The sequence below is a fragment of the Microtus ochrogaster genome, unplaced genomic scaffold (assembly GCF_000317375.1).
Source record: "Microtus ochrogaster isolate Prairie Vole_2 unplaced genomic scaffold, MicOch1.0 UNK4, whole genome shotgun sequence".
Lineage (NCBI taxonomy): Eukaryota > Metazoa > Chordata > Mammalia > Rodentia > Cricetidae > Microtus > Microtus ochrogaster.
In genome coordinates this window covers 5,291,556-5,311,189 of record NW_004949102.1, presented here as the reverse complement: position 1 = coordinate 5,311,189, position 19,634 = coordinate 5,291,556, and the positions used below count along the sequence as shown (strand labels likewise).

At 40.6% G+C, this 19,634-nt stretch overlaps 1 protein-coding gene across 1 annotated transcript in view; it reads right to left on the bottom strand.

Annotated features, from left to right (window-relative positions):
• Snd1 (staphylococcal nuclease and tudor domain containing 1) overlaps positions 1-19,634 on the bottom strand; it is a 408,605-nt gene that overhangs the window by 167,097 nt on the left and 221,874 nt on the right. The window contains exon 13 of the mRNA XM_005365723.2: positions 13,354-13,464. Coding sequence (XP_005365780.1) covers positions 13,354-13,464 — 111 coding nt within the window. The remainder of the gene's footprint in view (positions 1-13,353; positions 13,465-19,634) is intronic.

Here is a 19,634-nt window from a genome sequence, read left to right as displayed (position 1 = left end):
GGGGGGGGGCGGGGATGTCACACCTTGTTAACCTAACCTCAACAAACCAAATCAGGAAGGCACTGCTCAACGCGACCTAGAATACTTCTTACCTGTAGCGGGTGCTCTGACAATTCATTAAGCCATACCAGGTATTCTGTCACTCACTCAACTGACTTGAAATGTTTTTCAAAAAGAACAGAATGAAGCTTTCCTTTTTTGTGTGTGGCTGTTTCCAACAGTGAACAGTTTCTGAGGGAGATTCTTAAGTGGTATAGCTTCTTGTAAGTGAGTAGTACAGGACCCAGGAGTGGCATAGCTTCCTGTGAGTGAGTGGAACAGCTAGCTACCTGTAAGCAAGTTGGTATAGTGCCTAGGAGAGGAATAGCTTCCTCTAAGTGTGTGGTTGGTATAGCGCCTGTGAGTGGAATAGCTTCCTGTAAACGAGTTGGTAAAGTATCTCTAAGTTTGCATAGGGGGAATTAACGGTGGTATAGATGTTTGCCATGGCTCCTGTAAATAACCTCAATAAGCTCACGGGTTCATCAAGACAGACTTAAGTAAAATTCTATGGCTTGTGGCTATCCTCCCTCTCTGGGGTGAATACATACCTATTTTAAAAAATTATGCTTATGTATTTGACATGTTTGTGTGAGCATGTGTATGTATACCTTCAGAGGTTAAAGGGCAACTTGGGGAGTAGGTTTTTCAGCCACCAAGTGAATCCAGGGAATAGAACCCAGGTTGGCCATCATGTTACAGCAGGGAATGGGATCTTCCTCCAGGAGATATGCTTTTTCTCCTTCCATGAGACTTAGTGCAGTCAGGTAGGTCAAGGACCTGGTTGGGGAACCACCCCAAGAGAGGCAGGTTCACCTTAAGATGCAGTACTTTTTCTTTCTAGGATTCCCATCTCCTAGTGCAGGCCCTAGGAGCTGCCAATGGGTTTGGCAGGGTCTATCTGCCCTACTGAGTCCTGACTCAGAAGGACTTAACTATTTCTTTTTCTTTTCTTCTTTCTTCCTCTTTTGGATGCTGGCCAGAGCCTACATATGCTTTGGAATTCCTCATACTTTGGGCTTCTTTATTCTTTTTGTAAAGCTCCAATCCCTGCCACTGGGCCGACCTCTTGGGCTTATCTTTTCCACTCACCTCCTCTGGGCAGCCAAAGAATTAGTTTTCCTATGGCGTGTGCTTTCTTTTAAATCTTAGTAAATTCTTCTTGTACTTCTGTTTCAGTCTCTTATTTTTTTTCATTAAAGAGACTAAGAACCCGATAGCAGGCACCTGACTTCCTCTATATTATATGGTGGGTCAACTGGAACAACCCAAGATTTCTCTTAATACTTCTTTCCTTCATTTAAATTTTTTAGTCAGTGTAGAAAACAAACCCATTGCTACAGACCTAGAAAGAATCAATTCACTCAGCTACTTAGATCCCAAACAAAGTCCAAGAGGAAACTGAATGGAAATTCTTTTATTGTTGATGATAATGGCAATGACAACCAAACTCAGGACCTCAGATATGCTAGCAAGTGTAATAAACAAAGTTAATGGACCCTTAGCTCCAAGGAGAAATTTTTATACTAACAATTTACTTTCACAGGCACCTACCATGTGGTCACAATTATATCTTCCTAGGATTTCCAAAGCACAGCCTTTAACTCAATTAAGTCCATTTTCTCTTACATACTGTACATATTTGCTCTTTGAGGTTCTTCACTTCAAAATTAAAAGAGCAGTCATATACTTGGAGCTAAGGAGGTGGCTCAGCTTAAATAAAAGACCATTTATTGCTCTTGAAGATCAAAGTTTGGATCCCAGCACTCAAGTCAAGTAGTGCAAAGCAACCTATAACTCTAGCTCCAGGGGATCCAACACCCTCTTCTGGCCACTGAAGGCAACCCATTCATGTGTACATACATATAAAGAGACATAAAAATCAATAAAAAAAAATAAGAGTGGTCATTTATCAGTAGTCAGTCTCAAAAACAAATACCACAGCTAAGTAAGATGTCTCATGCTTATAATCCCAGCATTTGTGAGGGAGTAGCAGGAGATTGGGAGTCCAAAGCCATCCTTGGCTATGCAGTAAGTTTGAGGCCAGTCTTGGCCACATGAAACTATGCTACAAATAATAACAGCAAACAAAAACATCCTGTTTTTAAAAAAGAAAAAGAGCTGCTACATCAGTAATTCTAAAGCTAAAGCTGAGTTTGGAGGTCAGGTAGTTTCCATGAACTCTGAAATGGCAGTGAAATTATACACACAAATACTGTGTGTGCATGTGCACACATGTAAGTTTAGTGTGGAGCTGTAACTGGCAAAAAACAAATCTGCATTGCTTCCTGTTCTAGTCTTTCTACAGCTAAACTTCAGGCCCTTTGAGGGCTAGTTAGGATCATGTCCTTAATGTTTGTTATAGAACTTAACACAGATTTGTATTTTCATTATTACAGAAACACAAGGCCATATAGTTCAGTTAAAGTGTGCCTAGTAAACCTGAACAAGTAAATAGGTGTGTTTTTTTTTTTTTTTTTTTTTTTGTTTTGTCTGTTTCTTTGTGTACCCTTGCTGTCCTGGAATTTGCTCTCTAGACTAGGCTGGCCATGAACTCAGAGACCTGCCTGTGTCCACTTCCCAAGTGCTGGGATTAAAGTCATGTACAACCACAGCCTGGCAATAAATGTTTCTGTAGAATGTTGAAAATTCTTCAAATTACAGACATGGATCATGCCAAAGTTACTGAAGGGCAACTATTTGAGGACTGCTGGCTCCTGTGGATGTGGTGTCATGATTCCTGCTCTAGTACAAAAGAACCCCATCTCCTCACATGCGCCCCCTCCCAGAGCTCTGACCACTGTAAACAATAAACGGAATGACTCGATTGCAATGATAAATGACTTAGAAGAAGTAAAAAGTAATCTCAACAAAAAGGTTACAAATTAGAACAAAAAGCGTTAACCCTCCTACACCTCCCATGGTTTTGAGCCACACTGTTACAGCATTTCAGATGAACCAAACACAGAGATTCTTGAAACATAGTAACAAAAACCCATTTGGCCTTGGCAGCCGTGAAAGCAAGAGGATTCTGCGATTCAGAAATGAGGCATACAGCAGACACAGGTGCAGAATGACAGGTGTGTCTGAGTGCATGGGGGGGCTCTAAGATTGTGCAGCTGCATTTTCAAAAAAATGAGCATTACTGATAAGAAAGACAGAAAAGATGGCGAGCACACAAGCTGGAAAAGAGGAAATTGAGTCCTGTGGTCTAGGGAGGTGGGCGGACTAATGAGTCAGTAGATATCATGACTCGGGGTCACACGAAAGAAATGAAGGCACATGCTGCTGTAGGAGGCATGACAGCGGGACCGCAGAGAGAGGAAAGAGGGAAAGGAAGGATTATGAGCTCATGCAGAGGGATGGTCACACAGTTGCTAAAGATAAGCAAATGTTACTGGTCTCAGATTAGGACCAAAGGAGTATTAGTGCTAGGTAGAAATAAGTGGTCATCAAGGAATCACAAAGGCTCAGAAAGCAGATTACTTAAAACTGCCGGAGTGACACTGCTTTATAGTTTTTGCTGTCTTGATTACAAAATCCATCATAAAAAAAAATAGGAAATGACGCATAATTCTATTCTAATGTCTTCTGAGAGCTAAAACACACATATCTCCCATTTATACTTAAAAAATAGTACCACCGTGGATAAGTTTTTTGGGCACATAGGTTTTTTTCCCCCCATAACAAATGGGTAAATGAACACTTCTCTATGTCACTGATTTCTTCATTTTTAATGGTTCTACAATAAATCCATCTCATGGATCCATGGTTCAGAATTAAACAATCATCTATTATTAGATATTTCTATGAATAGATTACTTGCATTATTATAAATAATGCCACAAGGAATAACTTTTAAATAAACTGGTGGACAGTTTGTGAATTATCTCCTAACATAAATTCAGAGGCATAAAACCACTGCTATGTCACAGAGTGGGGAAGAAGAGATTTATCTTCTGTACCTCCCTTTCCCAAAGGAAAGCGGACAGAACACACTAGCTTCTATGGACACGAATGGTGGATGCTCCTAGATAAGAGAATGACTTTCAGGTGCAGCTTGCTCCTTAAATGTATCTTTGCTTCAGCAACTATTTACTTATTCATCTACATAACCTACACATTGTGATTTTCTTGTATTCATCATAATAAACTTGACAAAGTATATTGTTTAACAGACAAAAGGCAGTTATAGAAGTTTTATATTACTTTTGGAAAAATCACATCTGCTTATTTATTATGCAGGGGGATTGAAAGCCAGTTCCTTTCCCTCTTTCTATCACGTAAGTCCAGCAAGCATCTTTACAGTTGTTGTATTAAAATGTAATGTGTCTTTTGACTTGAGTGAAAAGCAACACATTTTATGCTTTTCCAGCTATGCTGACTTGAACCTGCTGGTATTCTCTGGAAGTTCAGCTCTCTGAACTCAATGCAGAAGCAGGAGGAATAGGAAGTAATCCTTCTCAATTTCTGGGTCCAAAGCAGGAGGGGGAACAGAGGCAGCTTAAGATAAAATACAAATGCATGAAGGAGGTTACTAGAAATTGAGATGCAAAGAAGCAAGCAAATAAAAGAAAGCTATGAAGAACTCACAAGCAGCTATAAAATACTGTGCAATGATGGATCAGTGTTTAATTACAAAAATATCACCCTTCTAAGATATTTTTTTCAAGGACTATAACCAAATAGGCTAGAGATATACCTAATATAAGCTCAGCTCTCAGAACCGCTATAGCACCTAGCATTGCAGAGGAGCTCAGTCAAGCAAGCATCATGGCGCTGCTGATTATCTCACATTGGTGAGATAACCTGATGGAGGCTACTCAGAAGCAACAGAACTAAGGAGCCAGAAACTGTATATGAAGGAGATCAGAAGTAAGGAGTAGAAAGAGTCAAGCATGCAGAGAAATTAAAGCTTGTCTGTTCCATGCCTTGTTCACTTTGCTTATAACCATGGTTACAATTGCTAAAGTAATGAAGACTAAATCTGCCATAAAAGGTCACATAATGGGATTTGCTTTACAGTGGTCAGGAATTGTTTGCAGTGGCATTTCTCAATTGGTTATCACTTCACTGTTACAGTTTATTTCAGATTAAAACTGTATTCATCATATGATGATCTTCAAATGTGTCAATGTTCTCTGGAAGGACCAAGAACTCAGCTAAAAGGACAAGAAGGCAAACAATGGACAAGCTGCTCTGAAGAGGCCAGCTGCATGCACTGAAAATGGTGACAGTGGTCAGATGGCCAGAAAGACGAGTCTGGAACAATGTCCTCTGAAGGAATACAATCAGCACAGGCTAATGACTGCAGGAAATATTATGTAAGACGTGCTCATTAGCAGCTTAGTATCTGACTGTGACTGGCAGAACTCCCCACAAACCTGGTGCCCAGGGGAGCATACTAAGCAAAGGGCTCCATCCAACTTAGCCCCCTGCCCCTCAGTCACCAGCAAGCTCTCAGAGCTTACATCAGAACCAGGGGTGGGGAAGGAAGAAAAGAGGATGAAGAGCGTGAACAGATCCTCTTAATATCCTAAAGGAGAAAACTCATTGAAAATGGAGGCATTATACAGCTCTCCAGAAGTGGCCATTTGTGCTGCCTTAAATGCAGACTGATTACTGCTATTTGGATGTTGAGTGCATCATCTTTTCTGAAGAAAGGGAAAAGCTAAGTTTCCCCACATTCAGCTGTGTCTTCAAATCACTTCCCCACCACAGCTCGTTTAATGCATTTTCCTGTTATCATATCCACTTGCAATAGCTGATCTACCCTACCCAACAGTGAACCCCTCCCCCGTCCACACCATGTGCTGACGTCAATTAGCAACCTCATGATTTTAACACCAAACTGCAATTCAAAAATGGGGGTGGGGGTGAGGAGAAAAGAGCACCTCCAGAGTTAAAAAGAAAGGAAGCCAGAAGACTGTTTCAGAAAAAGGCCACTCTCCTTTCTGGGTTCCAAACTGCTCACACAGCTGGCAGAAGAAGCCAGACAAGTATTCCTATACTTCTGCATTCTATGATGCTCAAGCTAAAAGCCAGAGTATCTTGGTGTTATAGGGACTGGTGAATGATCAGGGAAGAGAAAAGCTTCTGGTAAAAGCTGTTCAGTAGTTCCAGTTTTATTTAAAGAGAATTTTCACTTGTTGGGGCCATTAGATTCAAAGTGAGAAATCTTGGTTTATTTAAAGATGAACCATTAAACTATTGAGAAGGTAGGAACAGAGGCTGAACAGAGAAGAAAAATTTCAAGGAGACACTCTCATGGGAAAATTTAATAAAAATGAGAGATGGGATAGAAAAAGATGAAGGCAAACATTGTTAATAATAAATAGGATGAAAAGGAAAGGCTAAGAAAACAGGTGAAAATGAAAAGAAATAGGAAAAATAGCAGTATCTAGAGATGCTATTCAAATTATGTAATACCCATCCTTTAGGGATTACACGCTCTGCAAAGGTTTGAATCTATTCTCGTTTTTGTTCTCCACCATTATTCTCAATGCCTAGGACCCAGGATATACTCAAAGGACTAAAGAGGAGAAATGAATGTAAACCCATTGCATGCAAAGATAAAGTAGAGAAGAACAACTCTTCCTGACAGCAATATCTGCTTTCTTGGAGTTTGGATTATTTCATATAATCCAAACCATGTGATAGGACATAACAGCTCTAACATTTTAAATACACAAATATTTGCAAGGAACATACATTCAATTTCCACACTAATTTTCTTGTGGGCTTTACGGTAATGAAATTTGCTGCTTGTTCAGCTTAAGATATGACATATAAGTTCATTGACTTTGTCTACATATTGGATGGATTTTAATTCTATTTTGTATATTTCTAGTAACACGTTTTAAGCCGAGAATAATTACGAAATTTACCGACCCTTAAAGAGGCATGGCTTAGTCAAACTTTCGTTCATTGCTTAATTTTTATCACTGCTGGGTCCCGTGGGGGTGTGGCTAGGCAAGGTGTCTTTAGCTATTGAATGTACTTGATACCCTCTCCTAAGAGTTAAAAAAAAACTCTATGGGATTTGACACTGGTTTATGGGAATTTGCATGTGTAATTCTGCCTCCAACTAATTATAAGGCTAGGACCAAACCTTTTGTTGTTTATGGGATGCTTGCATCCATCTAAGCATTTTCAGTGCTTTGCTTTGAATAAGCTACATTAACTAGGATAAAAAATCAATACTGAAATTGTACTTGAAAATTTTTGGGTTTTTTTGAGTTGTTTTTTGGTATTAAATTTTTTGTGTTTTTTTTTTCCTTTTTTTGGCCAATACTAAATTTTAAGTTGTATTTGGGTGATTACTCGAATGTACGAGAGCCCAGGTAATGGTCCCTTGTTCTTGGAGGCTAGGTGGGTGGTAAACTTTGGCTAATGGAAGTTATGTCTATCAAACATCAAAAGTATGTCTTTGAGGGTTGTTGTGGGGAGGAAACATTTGCATGATTAATACGACTTATGATTAAGTCCTGGTCCCATTAATTAATATGCTGGCGGGGTACCTATGAGGATAAATGACACTTGAATAGGAAGTTCGTCTACAAGGTAAGTTGACCTTCATGCCTTGACGGCTATGGGGAGTCATAGCATCCCGATGTTTACATTATTATCCATCTATCTGTCCATCCATCCATCCATTTATCTAATCTATCTACCTATCTATTTACATGTGTGTAGGGGGATCAGAGGACAACTCTTGGGAGTTTCTCTTTTCACTCTGCTGAGGCAGGATATTTCCTGTTTCTGTGTTGCACAGCTGCATACTCCGGCTTTTGGGCGATTCTCCTGTTTCCATTTTCTATTTCAAGCAGAAGTGTTAGGATTGCAAATGTCTTCCTGACTTTTAAATTTTGGGTTCCAGGTATTTGACCCAAGTCTTCAAGCTTGCTCAGCCAGAGTTTTAGTCCTCTGAGCCATCTTGCTGACTCCATTTGGTCTTGGTTCTGTGGCGAGAATGTTGTTCCTGGATCTTGTACATATGAGATGTGCTGAAATAAGGCAGGGAGGACTGCACCATTTTTTTCCCCATTTGTTTTTAGAGGCATGACCTTTTCCTATTTCTTTAAAGTTTATAGAAACTTTCTTCTGTGTGAGAATAGCAGGGGAGCAGCTTTGACTGAGCATGTGTGTAAAAAGGGCATTTCTCTCCCTGTGGACCTGAAAACACTTCAGGAAACTTGCAATATGCATTCACTAAGTGATGGCTATCAATTCGAGGATGCTGGATAGATCAACGTGATCCCTAAGTCACCAGGAGTCACCTGATGAGAGCAGTACACCTCATAACAATGCCACTGAAATTGGCTTAGCAAAGGAGAGTCACCAACACATACAACCTTGATCAGACTCTGACAGTTTCCCCGAGTTTCAGCTAGAGAAGCCTACAATGAAAAGTTCTGCCAATCATGCCGAAAAAAGCAAGAGGCTGACGCCTGTGGGGTTTGGAGACTGGAGAGAGAACTCAGCAAGGCAGGAGCACTTGTTTATTGTTGTTCTAAAGAGAGAGTTTGTTCACTCAGAAAAATGAGTTCTTGGGGAAGCCACACACAGCAGAGAGAAGGGCAGGTTTATGCTTGCCTCTCAGAGACTTAGGACAGCACCACTTTCCCAAGCTTATAGGGTGCCATGAAGAAACAGAATATACATGAAAGGAATAAGGCCTGTCCCTTTTTTTGCTTGAAATAATCCTAACTTCATTTCTTATGTCCAAAATAAATCTAAAGTCATTTAAATCTGTTCAGATGCTACATTGCTCAGTACTATTGTTTTCCACAGTCAGGTGAGGCATCAATTTCTTTTTTTGCATATATATATATATATATATATATATATATATATATATAACCTTGAAATCATAAAATCTGAGATGAAAAAGTACCTTAAATGAATAAAGCCAAATTCCAGAAATAATTAAAATATTAGGTTGCAAGCTATGCATGATAGTACATGCATTTAATCCCAGCATTTGGGAGACAGAAACAGTGTGAATCTGAAAACAGCCTGTCCATTTATAAAATGACATCCAGGTCATTCAGGACTACATAGTAAGGCTGTCTTTGTTTTGTGAAATAGGGTCTTACTATTTAGAACAGGGTGGTCTGAACTTCCATTCCTCCTACTTAAGACACTCAACTTTTGGGCCTACAAGCACATTAAAATATTATAGCTCTGGAAAAAAGAGCTGTTTAGCTACAGAAGAGAGAATACACATTGGTGTTATTTCCCATTTGTACAGACCCAAAGAAAGCATGGCAGCAGCCACGCTTTGATCTGACTCCAGACATTACCAGCTGGTCCTCAATATGAATAACATGTTCAGTGAAAGCCCACATGGAAAGGTAGGTGTGGTAGCCCACGCCTATAAACCCAGCACTCTACAGATGGAAAAAAGCAGACCCCCACCCCACTCCTGGCCGCCCTCAGGGAGTATGAAGCCAGCTTATGCTCTACACTGTCAACAAGAAAAGTCCACAGCAATGGTGTCTCCCATGGGGGCGAAAAATGCATGTTGGTCTTTCCAAAATCAAACTGGATGTGTTACAACAAATACAGGGGATGGAATATGTGACATTTTAATAGCATTTTCAGGAAAAATGATTTGGGGGAGCGGTTTGGAAATACTTCAAAAGGAGCTAATAGGTATGTCCTCCAGGAATCAGATGCTCTGATTAAAGTGCAAAACCCTTGTCTAGACTAGAGTAAATCAATGGGTTAAACATTAGAACCATGCAGAGAAGAACTATGGGATGCCTCACAAAAGGAAACAAATTCAGGTGTGTCACAGTGAACATGGGTCATGTGCATCTAAATTATTTTTGTAAAAAATTCCAAGGACAAGCAATTTTGAGCTGTCAAACTCTGGGACAAAAATCAAGAGCTTCTCACTAGAACCCAAGAGAGAAACAAGGCCTAAGAGTACCCCCCAGGAAATGCCAAAACCTTATCTTGCCTGGACACAAGGTAAAGATGGAGGAGGTGGCTGATGACAGACACCTGAGCTAGAAAGGAAGGCAACCATTGGGGAATTAACAGGCTTATTTATTCTTTAAACAAAGAAATGTGGCTTCTTCTAGATGGTCCAGGCATTTGAGACATAATGGAACTTGCCCATAAGCAGACAAGCAGCTGAATAAAGGCTGTGCACGGGTCAGCAAGCTGAAGAGAAAGCAAAGGAGAGCTTGTTTCAAGCAAGCAAGTCAATGCACTGGAATGCAACTGGCTGGCTGCACAGTGGGGTCCTTACTTCCCCGTCTTCTCACCTGCACTCCAGTGAGTGCCTAGGTCCTGTCCCTTGAACTCCTATCAGATAACCTGAGAAAGGCTGGCAGGTCACCAGCCCTTGCAGAGAAAGTAGGAGCTGCAGAGCCAGGAGAAAGCTCATCAACTCCTAGGCTGGCAGCTGTGCTGACCTGAGAAGTCAGAGAAGTTAACAGGCTGCCCTTTTCCCAAAGCTTACAATGTTTCTCTAAAAGGATTAATGGCCAAGCAGTCCACTGGAAAGCAAAGTCAATGGAAGAGCATGTTGTGTCACTGCAGATCCCACCAGCCGATAACCCCCAAAAAGCAGGTAAGCAAGGTTAGGGGCTAGGAAATCTGAGGCAATCGACATCATTGTTGGAAGACAATCTTGTAGGAACCTGAAGAGCTTCAGAATGGATGACTGACAGGAATGTAGCAGATGTTACTAATATGGCCTTTGCTAAAGTGTTAGATATACTAGTAACTCAAGGAATTTTCCTAGGGAAATTAATTCAATTTGGCTTGGTTCAGTACACAATCACTGAAGATTAAAGAGTGGCTGAAGGAATGATAAACAAAAGACAGTCCATGTTGGGAGTGACTTGGGGTCATCACCAGAGCATTTCTTGTTGAGGGGTTCTATTCATGGCCCGGAAGAGGAGTAAACAACTCACTAATGAGATCTGCAGAGGACTCTAAGCTGAGAGGCAGAGAGAGAAACCTAATCGACAGAGCACCAAATCACACAGCAGAGTTCAACTGGAAACATGAAGCTAATCCATCTAGGGAAAAAGAGCCCTAAACTTGGATAATATTCAATAGACAGGCAGGATGCAGGACAGAAGCAGCATGTACAAAGGGCTGTGAGTTATATAACAGAGGCAAGGATGGGGATGTAGAGGCGTCATGGGGAAGGAAGGGTGGACCGAATGAAGGTAAGCTGAAACAAAACAGTGTCTGCAGGTAGGTGGTTTGGAAAACAAGTCCTCAATGTGAGAGATCTTTCTGAATGTTGACAAAACCACCAATCTCGACCTAGTGAGAATCTTGGTCTTTCTTGACTCTCACCTGGCTGGGGGTTAGCATCTAGGAGATGGCCTTGGGCCATCATCCTAGGGATCACTGACAATGGCACTCCAAAGAAAAACCACTTCAGCTATCTTGGTTGCTGGCACTAATCCTTTATGGGGCCTGTACTGCCTTCAGGCAATGCCTCCCGGCCTTGGGGAAGTGGTTAATCTTTCTGCATTTACTCAACCAGCAACAGTGCAAGGGCTTAGAAGCCAATTTTTCCACCATCAGTCTGAAAGCAATGGCTCAACACAATTATCCCTAGGTAGTTCACTGCTTCAGCAAGCAAGCATCTTGTTACATTACTTCAGCACAAAATCTGCACTAAAAAGGCTTATTTTCTTCTTAAAACCTAAATCTTCCCCCAAATTTCCTTCTATGTGTATAATCATTAAACAACACCGAGGCTATTTCTAACAGTGTAATAAGAGCTGACTCTGGCCACCCTTTCCTGAGCTCCTTTGCAGATTATTTCCATGCCTGCCTGCCAATTAGAATTAGGTGTTCACGTGCAACACGGTGAACCCAGACCTAGAAATATGGTCATATATCCCATCATTATGTAAGTGGTCCTTACACTGTTAATGCCTCACTTGCTCTCAAGTTACTATCAGATCACAATGGCCAAGCTGCCCATCAACCCACCCCATGAATTCCACCAGTTTGGTGAAGGTCTATTTCCTGAAGGGTCTATATAATATTAAGTGTATCGATATTTCCCCTCATGGTGCTTTTGAGCATACTATATTCGTATAACAGCAGAGAGAGGGAAGACCAACTATCTTTGGGAAACACCATTATGAACTATACCACATTTTGTTACGATATTACTATTACTTGAGACAGAGTCTACATATAGCCAAGGACGGCCTGAAACTTGCTGTGAAGCCCAGACTAGAACTCCGAATTCTCTTGCCTCACCCTACCAAATTATTAGGCACAGGGAGCCTTATTTTTAAATGTTACTAGTGAACATCATTCCAAAGATATGGAACAATTCACGTGTAGGCTGGACAATGAAGAAAAGCCCAGAAGAAAGAATCAGAAATGTCACAACAGGTTGACTTCTCCACTGACATTCTGTGTGACACTCTATCACAATGTAGGATATGAGAACAAGAGCAAGAGAAATAATCTCATTGACAAGATATGAAACCAAAATTAGGTTATATGTGCCCAACTCAAGGCTTCTCTAACAGAACACATAATCTCACAATGACCAAACTTCTTAACTAACAGGTCCTGCAGGCCATGGAAAAACTATTGAGTGAGGCAAATCCATGCAAATCACTCTGATACAATGGAGATATTTTGCAGAGTCTAAACGGACTCCTGAGGTATCCATACCAGTTGAGCAGACTAAAGTCTCTAAGAGTAGGAGCCTTGAGGGGTGTCAAGGCAAGAAACCCAGCTGTGCACTGTGCTTCTCCTCGGGGTAACCAGCCATAGGGATGAAGGACAAAAGTAAAATGTCACAGGGCTTCTCAAATGCTTTCCTGCCAGCTGTCAGAAGTGTTTGAAACCAAAACTCATTTCCTAATAAATGTTTTCATTTCCTTTGTACATGACAAAAGGTTCAGAGGTGATAAATGGGAGAGGAAGGGAGGGGAGGCCTCTGAAGGAAAGCACAGAGCCAAATGTATTGCACGCATCGTCAGTTTTTTCCGACAGTCCCAGCAATGGCGATGATCACCATACGATTATCAGACATGATGTGCTCACTCACATCCAGGCTTCCTTCCTTTTATAATCCCAGCCCAGGGTGGCCACATTCTACAAGCTACTGATTCAGGATGGCGGGGAAGACAGGAATGGAGGCTTATGTTTAACCAATGCCTTTCTTGTTTTCCACTGGCAAAAATTCTAACATAGAAATGATTCAAGCTCTATCTGCATAATATTTCCAATCTATTCTACTCAGGCAGAAACACAATAGTGACACAGAAAAGAGTGGTGCTATCAGTCTCAGTAAGTTCTCAAACTTACCTGGCTTCTGCAGCCAGCAGCTCATCATAGTGTGAGGATCTCTGGTCATCATCCTGCCGGTATCTGATCACTGTGGCTAGGCCTTTGCTGACAAGAGCCTCAGCAATGTTTCTGCAACAGAAAAGAGAGATCAGTCAACACTGGGGTTGCACATGGGGCTCAATGAACAGAAACAGTAATAGCACCTGGAGGTGGCGAGGCATTCTGGCAGGGTAGGGAAGAGGCTAAGCATGTTTAGACCAGTGCACTGCTACGCTGGAATCCAAATAGAACAGAACAAAGATACCCAGGCTCAGCAATTTTCTTGTTAGTAGCATCATATCTACATCAATCCATACAAAACCAGCAGAAGCTCTCTGTACGAAGCCCACATTAGGCTGGGCTATTTACAGAATGTTATAAACAAGCCACTGCCCTCAAGAAATCTGCTCTAAAATATCAGGCGCACAAGATAAAAAATGAGCACATACAAGCATGACCTACATTTCTCAGTCTCCTTTGCAGACTATACAAAAAGCTAGAATGCCTAGTTGTAATTCTACAGTGTTAGAAACATTGGTGGAACACGATACTCAACACGTTTCTCTTCTCACAGCTCCCAACACTAGATCTTCCACCTTAAGAAGGCTAGGAGAAGAGCCAGGAATGAACTGGGGAGAGGGAAAGATGGAAAACAGGCATTCTGGTAGAAGAAAACCAACCAGGGGACAAAGGAAAAATAAGAGGACTAAAACCTGAGGTAACAAGTTTTGGAACAGCATTCGAACTGATGACAAGACTTCGGAGGAGAATCCAACTTCAAGTGATTCTCACACACACTGTGCCCACTACAGAACGAGACATGCCCCTTTAAAGATGGTATGCAGCGACTGTCCTGAGAGCAGTGCATGGAGAATGGCACTCCAATGACTAATGAGGCTCTTCTGCATGGCTTCTCCCCGACCTCGAAAGAGAACTTTGATATCAAGAAACAAATACAAACAAACAAGCAAGCAAACAAACAAATAAATAAAAGCAAATTTTTAAAAGTTGACAAAACCAAACGTTGGAAAGAGAGAGAAATGATATTATTGCTGGAGAGTGGTGGTTATGTCTTTTTTTGTGTCTGTCATAATTACACTAAAGGCCCCATCACACCATCTGGTTTGCTGCCCTTTGGGGAGAGGGTACAGTAAGCAATAGGCTACTGTGCCATATGCTATGGTTTAGTGCTGTTTGATAATGTAGTTAACTCTTAACACACTGGTGATCCTCAGAAAGTGGCAGCTCGACTAAACTGTAACTACATGTTTAAACCACAGAAAGATTCTATTCATCTAAACATAGGAGAACAGACTTTTCAATGAAGCAGCACAAAATATGATGGTAAAGTAAGGAGGAAAAGATGCTGTGGCTGAGTCTGTTCTCATTATATGCCCCTCTACTGCCTGTTTATCTACTGCCAGCAAGATATTAATATCTCCAAGCCACCATGGAATTAGCACTTCTTAAGATCCACACCCACAAAGAGGCTGCTCTGCTGGCCACCCTGTCTCCTGAGTCACTGCATAAGCGTGCTGGCAAACGCTGTCATTATCACAGAGCTGTGTTTGGCAGCATGGAGAAAGCAACAGCCCCAAATCAGCAGATGGAGATGTTGATTCGTGGTGAAGATTTTAACTAAGGTTGTCAGCAAGGAGTCCTACTAGAGCAGGAGAGTGGCTATACCCACCAAAGAGCCACCAAGCTAGACGGCTAGGGAGTGGCTTGCAAGACAACTCTACTTGTGACAGGTTATAATGTCTTGGTGATTTTAAATGCCAAGAGAACAAAGAAATGTTTGTTACTGCATTCTGAATTACCGAGCACTGACATTTTACAGTTGATGCATGAGGTCTAGGAGAAAGCTGGAATGGCAGAGAAAGCAAGAAAATTTTCATGAAAACAGGTTTCAATATGAAAATCTGGAGAATACGAAGCAAAACAGTGCAAATATCTCATGATCCAGTTTCATTAATACACTCAAATTCATTCCCAGAATTTCTGAGTACCTGCCGGGCCAACAGAGAACGTGGGTACAACTCTTCCCTACTTATCAGCCTTGCCCTCCACATCCATCAGCAAATGTTTACGAACCAATTTAAGCCTGTCACACAACTTCCAGAGAACATGTAGATTCCCAATTCACTCCACAACCTGCCCACTACTTTCCTTCTCCCTCCCCCTAAAGCTCAGCAGCTTTTAGCTTCTTTTCCTAATTACAGATTTTCCCTGAAGGAACAGTTGCCAGTGCTAAGCAATAGAAGAATAAAAACACAGGAAATAATAACAATCTCATTACTGAGTATTTACTACATTCCAGGCATGTGACAGTCACATGCATTTCGTCTTGGTGAGAAAGCATGAGCAAGCCTCATGCAGTAACAGTATAACTATTAGCTGTCTGTCTCTCTATCTGTCTGCCTTGACAGACAAGGTACTTGCTCTGAGTGTGCAGGGCTCCTGGCTTTCTTGCTTTACACCCCACTTTCCAGCACAGGCCTGGGCACAAAGTGGAGAGTGATATATAAATGAATTAACTTATTTAGAAGAAAAAAGGACATTTTTTTTCTTTCGAGAGACAGGGTTTCTCTGTGGCTTTGGAGCCTGTCCTGGAACTAGCTCTGTAGACCAGGCTGGTCTCGAACTCACAGTGATCCGCCTGCCTCTGCCTCCCAAGTGCTGGGATTAAAGGCGTGCGCCACCATCGCCCGGCTAAAAAAAGGAAATTTTTAAAGTGGAAAAAATTACAGCAAGTTAGTTTGTTTTAAAACATCCAGAAAATTGAGATTTCTTATGCTTTAAAGCATAAGAAAATCTAGTCATTTTGTAAACAGTGCTGGAATTCTAAAAGGATTTCCCTAGCCAAGTTTGTTGAGCAGATAAAAAAAAATTATATGCCTTCTCTAATTTTTCTTTCTTTTCCATTATCTGAGACTGAATTTGGAAAGAAGAATGGGAAAGAGCACAAACAGACAAACAGAATGAGTCTAGACCTTGTACTTGACTGCCTAGTTTATTTCTTCTGGCTGCTAACAAAAGGCTACGAGATTTTTCTCCTGGCAAAAGATAGCTTAGAACACAACACGAGTGCCTTGGTCAGGTGCCCAAGTAAATAAAAAGAAAACATTAAACCATATTCTCTGACATTATACCATTTTCTGGAGTGTGTCAGTAGTTACACCACAATTAAATATCTGGCACAATGGCTAATTCACAATCAGCATATAAAAAGAGACCTAACATTATATCATCCCTCTCTGTATTGGTCAGAAAGAGAATTAATGCTGGAATTGAAATGCTTTTCTAAACTAAAGGAGATATTCAGGGTTCTCTCAAGTATGAACTGTTGGTGTCAAGCAGAATCAGGTGTTCACAGAAAACACATGGGCATGGGGTCACAAGGAGGCGTTCCTCTTCATTGCCCACTCTTTTTCATGCTGCCAGCAGGTTACAATGAACCTAACTTCCCTTTAGAGATAATTTCAAACCATCAGATCCCATATTCTACAAACATGAGCAAAGGGACATTAATACACTCATGAAAGAGAATTAAGAGCTTAAAAAGCAAAATTTCAACTAGAGGAACCTCTAAGCACTTAACCATATTTTTGATTACCTTTCCCATTGTCTTCCTAGACTTCAACATTGAAAGTAATAGAAAAAATACATTAACGAATAAGACAATTAATTGTCTACAATTGTTGGGATTGCTTCGATAATACATGTGTATAATTTCTTAAGTCCTTGGAGTTCCAGAAAAGTTGCACATGCAATACAAAGAAGATATAGCTTTCCCTGAAAGCAAAGCCTGATGTGTTTTGCTATCATCTGCCAATACTTGAGTGTGTAAATCGTATAAATCAAGTCATTTCCCACATTCACAGGAAAGCAAACTTAAGATATTAACAGGCACATTGCTATCATCTAATCCACGAACCAACTGTCCCAATGGACATATTATGAGCATGAGTCTACATGGGACATATGTTCTAAGGTCACCAGTGGGTGTCTAACTAAAGACAGCACCGAAGCTAAGAAGCACCTAGTCCTCTGTATTCATGGTTCCATGTGTGAGATTCTGCCAACATCCTGATGAAAATGTTCACAACATAAAAAGTCATGTTTGTTAGTTAACATGTAGTGACATTTTTCCCATCATTATTCTAAATAATACAACTTAACATTCGCTTAGCAGTATTTATATTGGATTAATAGTAGTATAAGTAATTCAAGGAAGTTTAAAATATATAGCAGGATATGTATAAGTGATATGCAAATACAATTATATTTTATATATAAGTTTTGGTGTGGTTTGGTAGGTGCACTACTTTTCGATTTCTTCCTCTTCACTTAAACATATGTACACATGACAAAGTTTAGTTTGTAAATTAGGTATAATAGGAGATACAGTAATAGCAAAACAATCATAGGAAGATGGCTCAATGGTTAAGAGTACTGGCTGCCCTTCCAGAAGACCAGGGTTCAATTCTAGAACCCACAAGGCAATTCTCAATTCCAGTTCCAGGGGATCTGATAGCCTCGTACCAATGCACATAAAATAAAATTATTTTTTAAAAGTGTCTCAAAATACTCCTTTATATTTTCACTTATTTTACTTTAAAAGAAGAACTTGTAACCTCAAATCTTTGGAAGACTGAGATAGAAGACTGCCCAGTTTGAAGCCAGCCTGGTCTTTGGTATGAGACAGTCTCAAAAGAAGCATGCTGTAGTATTTCTTTCATAGATCTGTTTGCTGTATGACTGCTATTGTGATTTCAGGACCTAATAAGTTAAAACACTAATAACTTGAAGGCAAGCACATTATCATAACAGTCAGTTAAAAACTCAAGATGTCTACTAAATGACGGAGGAGAGGGTAGTACATACAGTGTACCTAGTGTAGAATGTCTACTAAATGACGAGTGGGGCAGCACACAGTGTACAGAGAATTGTCAGAGACAATTCTCATTGAGAGCAGTGTGACGCAAGATGGTGAGGTCTCATGACTCAGAAAAGCACCTGATCTAAACTTACATATGATTATTCTTGAATTTTTATGTGTAGTAATTTTAGCCTTCAACTGACCGTGAGTAGTGGTTACTGTAGGTAAAGAGAGATGTTGTAATTCAGAATCAGGTGCTCGGTTAGGTTTTCTATCTCTTTAAAATGGAAACATCTCTGTCTTTTCTTTGACAACATGGAGTTGAGCTTTGTTGCTTGTTTTCTTTTACAGGCACTCTCTGCATATTCCTTGGCTGGCCTGGAACTCACATAGATCTGCCTGACTCTGCTCCCAAGAGCTGAGATTAAAGGCATTTTTCAAAGAGGATAGGCCAATTATTTTGTCTTGTCTATTCCTTTGTAAAGAGAAGTCATGTAGATAACATACTGATAATGGTATATTTGATAACTTGGTTAGAACAGTATCTGCCAAATGTCTTTACTATAGTTACTCTTTCTTTCTATATTAATAGGCAGTTTATGATGGAGCATTGTGAACTATATAATTTTATCCCTCATCAAACTCCCAAGTTATTAATTTAGTTCTCTTATAGTCAGCTCACAGAATCTCATCTCAAACAGAGTTATAATCTGTAGCTGCTGTTTTGGTATTAAATTATTCCCAACATGGCAATTAGGATGTGTTTGGTCCTGTAGGACCCAGCCATGACAAGCTCAATAGAGGCCTGAGTCTCAGTAGTTTACTCTGAGGCAATACCTGGTTCTGATAAAGACCACAAACTGAGATTACCGCCACCCAGGAACAGACCATCCAAAGGAAATTTGAATGCTCCAACTACTGTAGATAGGATCACCTTCTGGCATATATCCTGTCAATGAAACTTTTCTGGTTTTTGCCTTTAAATAATGCCTTCTGGAAGGGCGGGGTACCTCCTCTTGCCACTGCTGCGCTGAGGAGGTCCCTGCCGACTTCTATTGTACACACAATAAATCTTGCTTTTGCATTTCAGTGAGTAGGTCTCCACATAAGAGACTTCAAGTTTCTTGCAAGTCTGGTCCTTCTTGGCATCTGCTTCTTAGAGAAGCATTACCAACAAAAAATGATGTAACATAAGGACCTGCACAGCATCCCTCCTTTCCATACCAGTAACTCTCTTCTTTTGAGTAAGGGGCTTATCTTTAGTGTGGTTCCCGACAAGATCTATGATGTGGGAATGATTTCTTATTAATAAAGAAACTGCCTAGGCCCATTTCATAGGCCAACCCTTAGGTAGGCGGAGAAAACAGAACAGGATGCT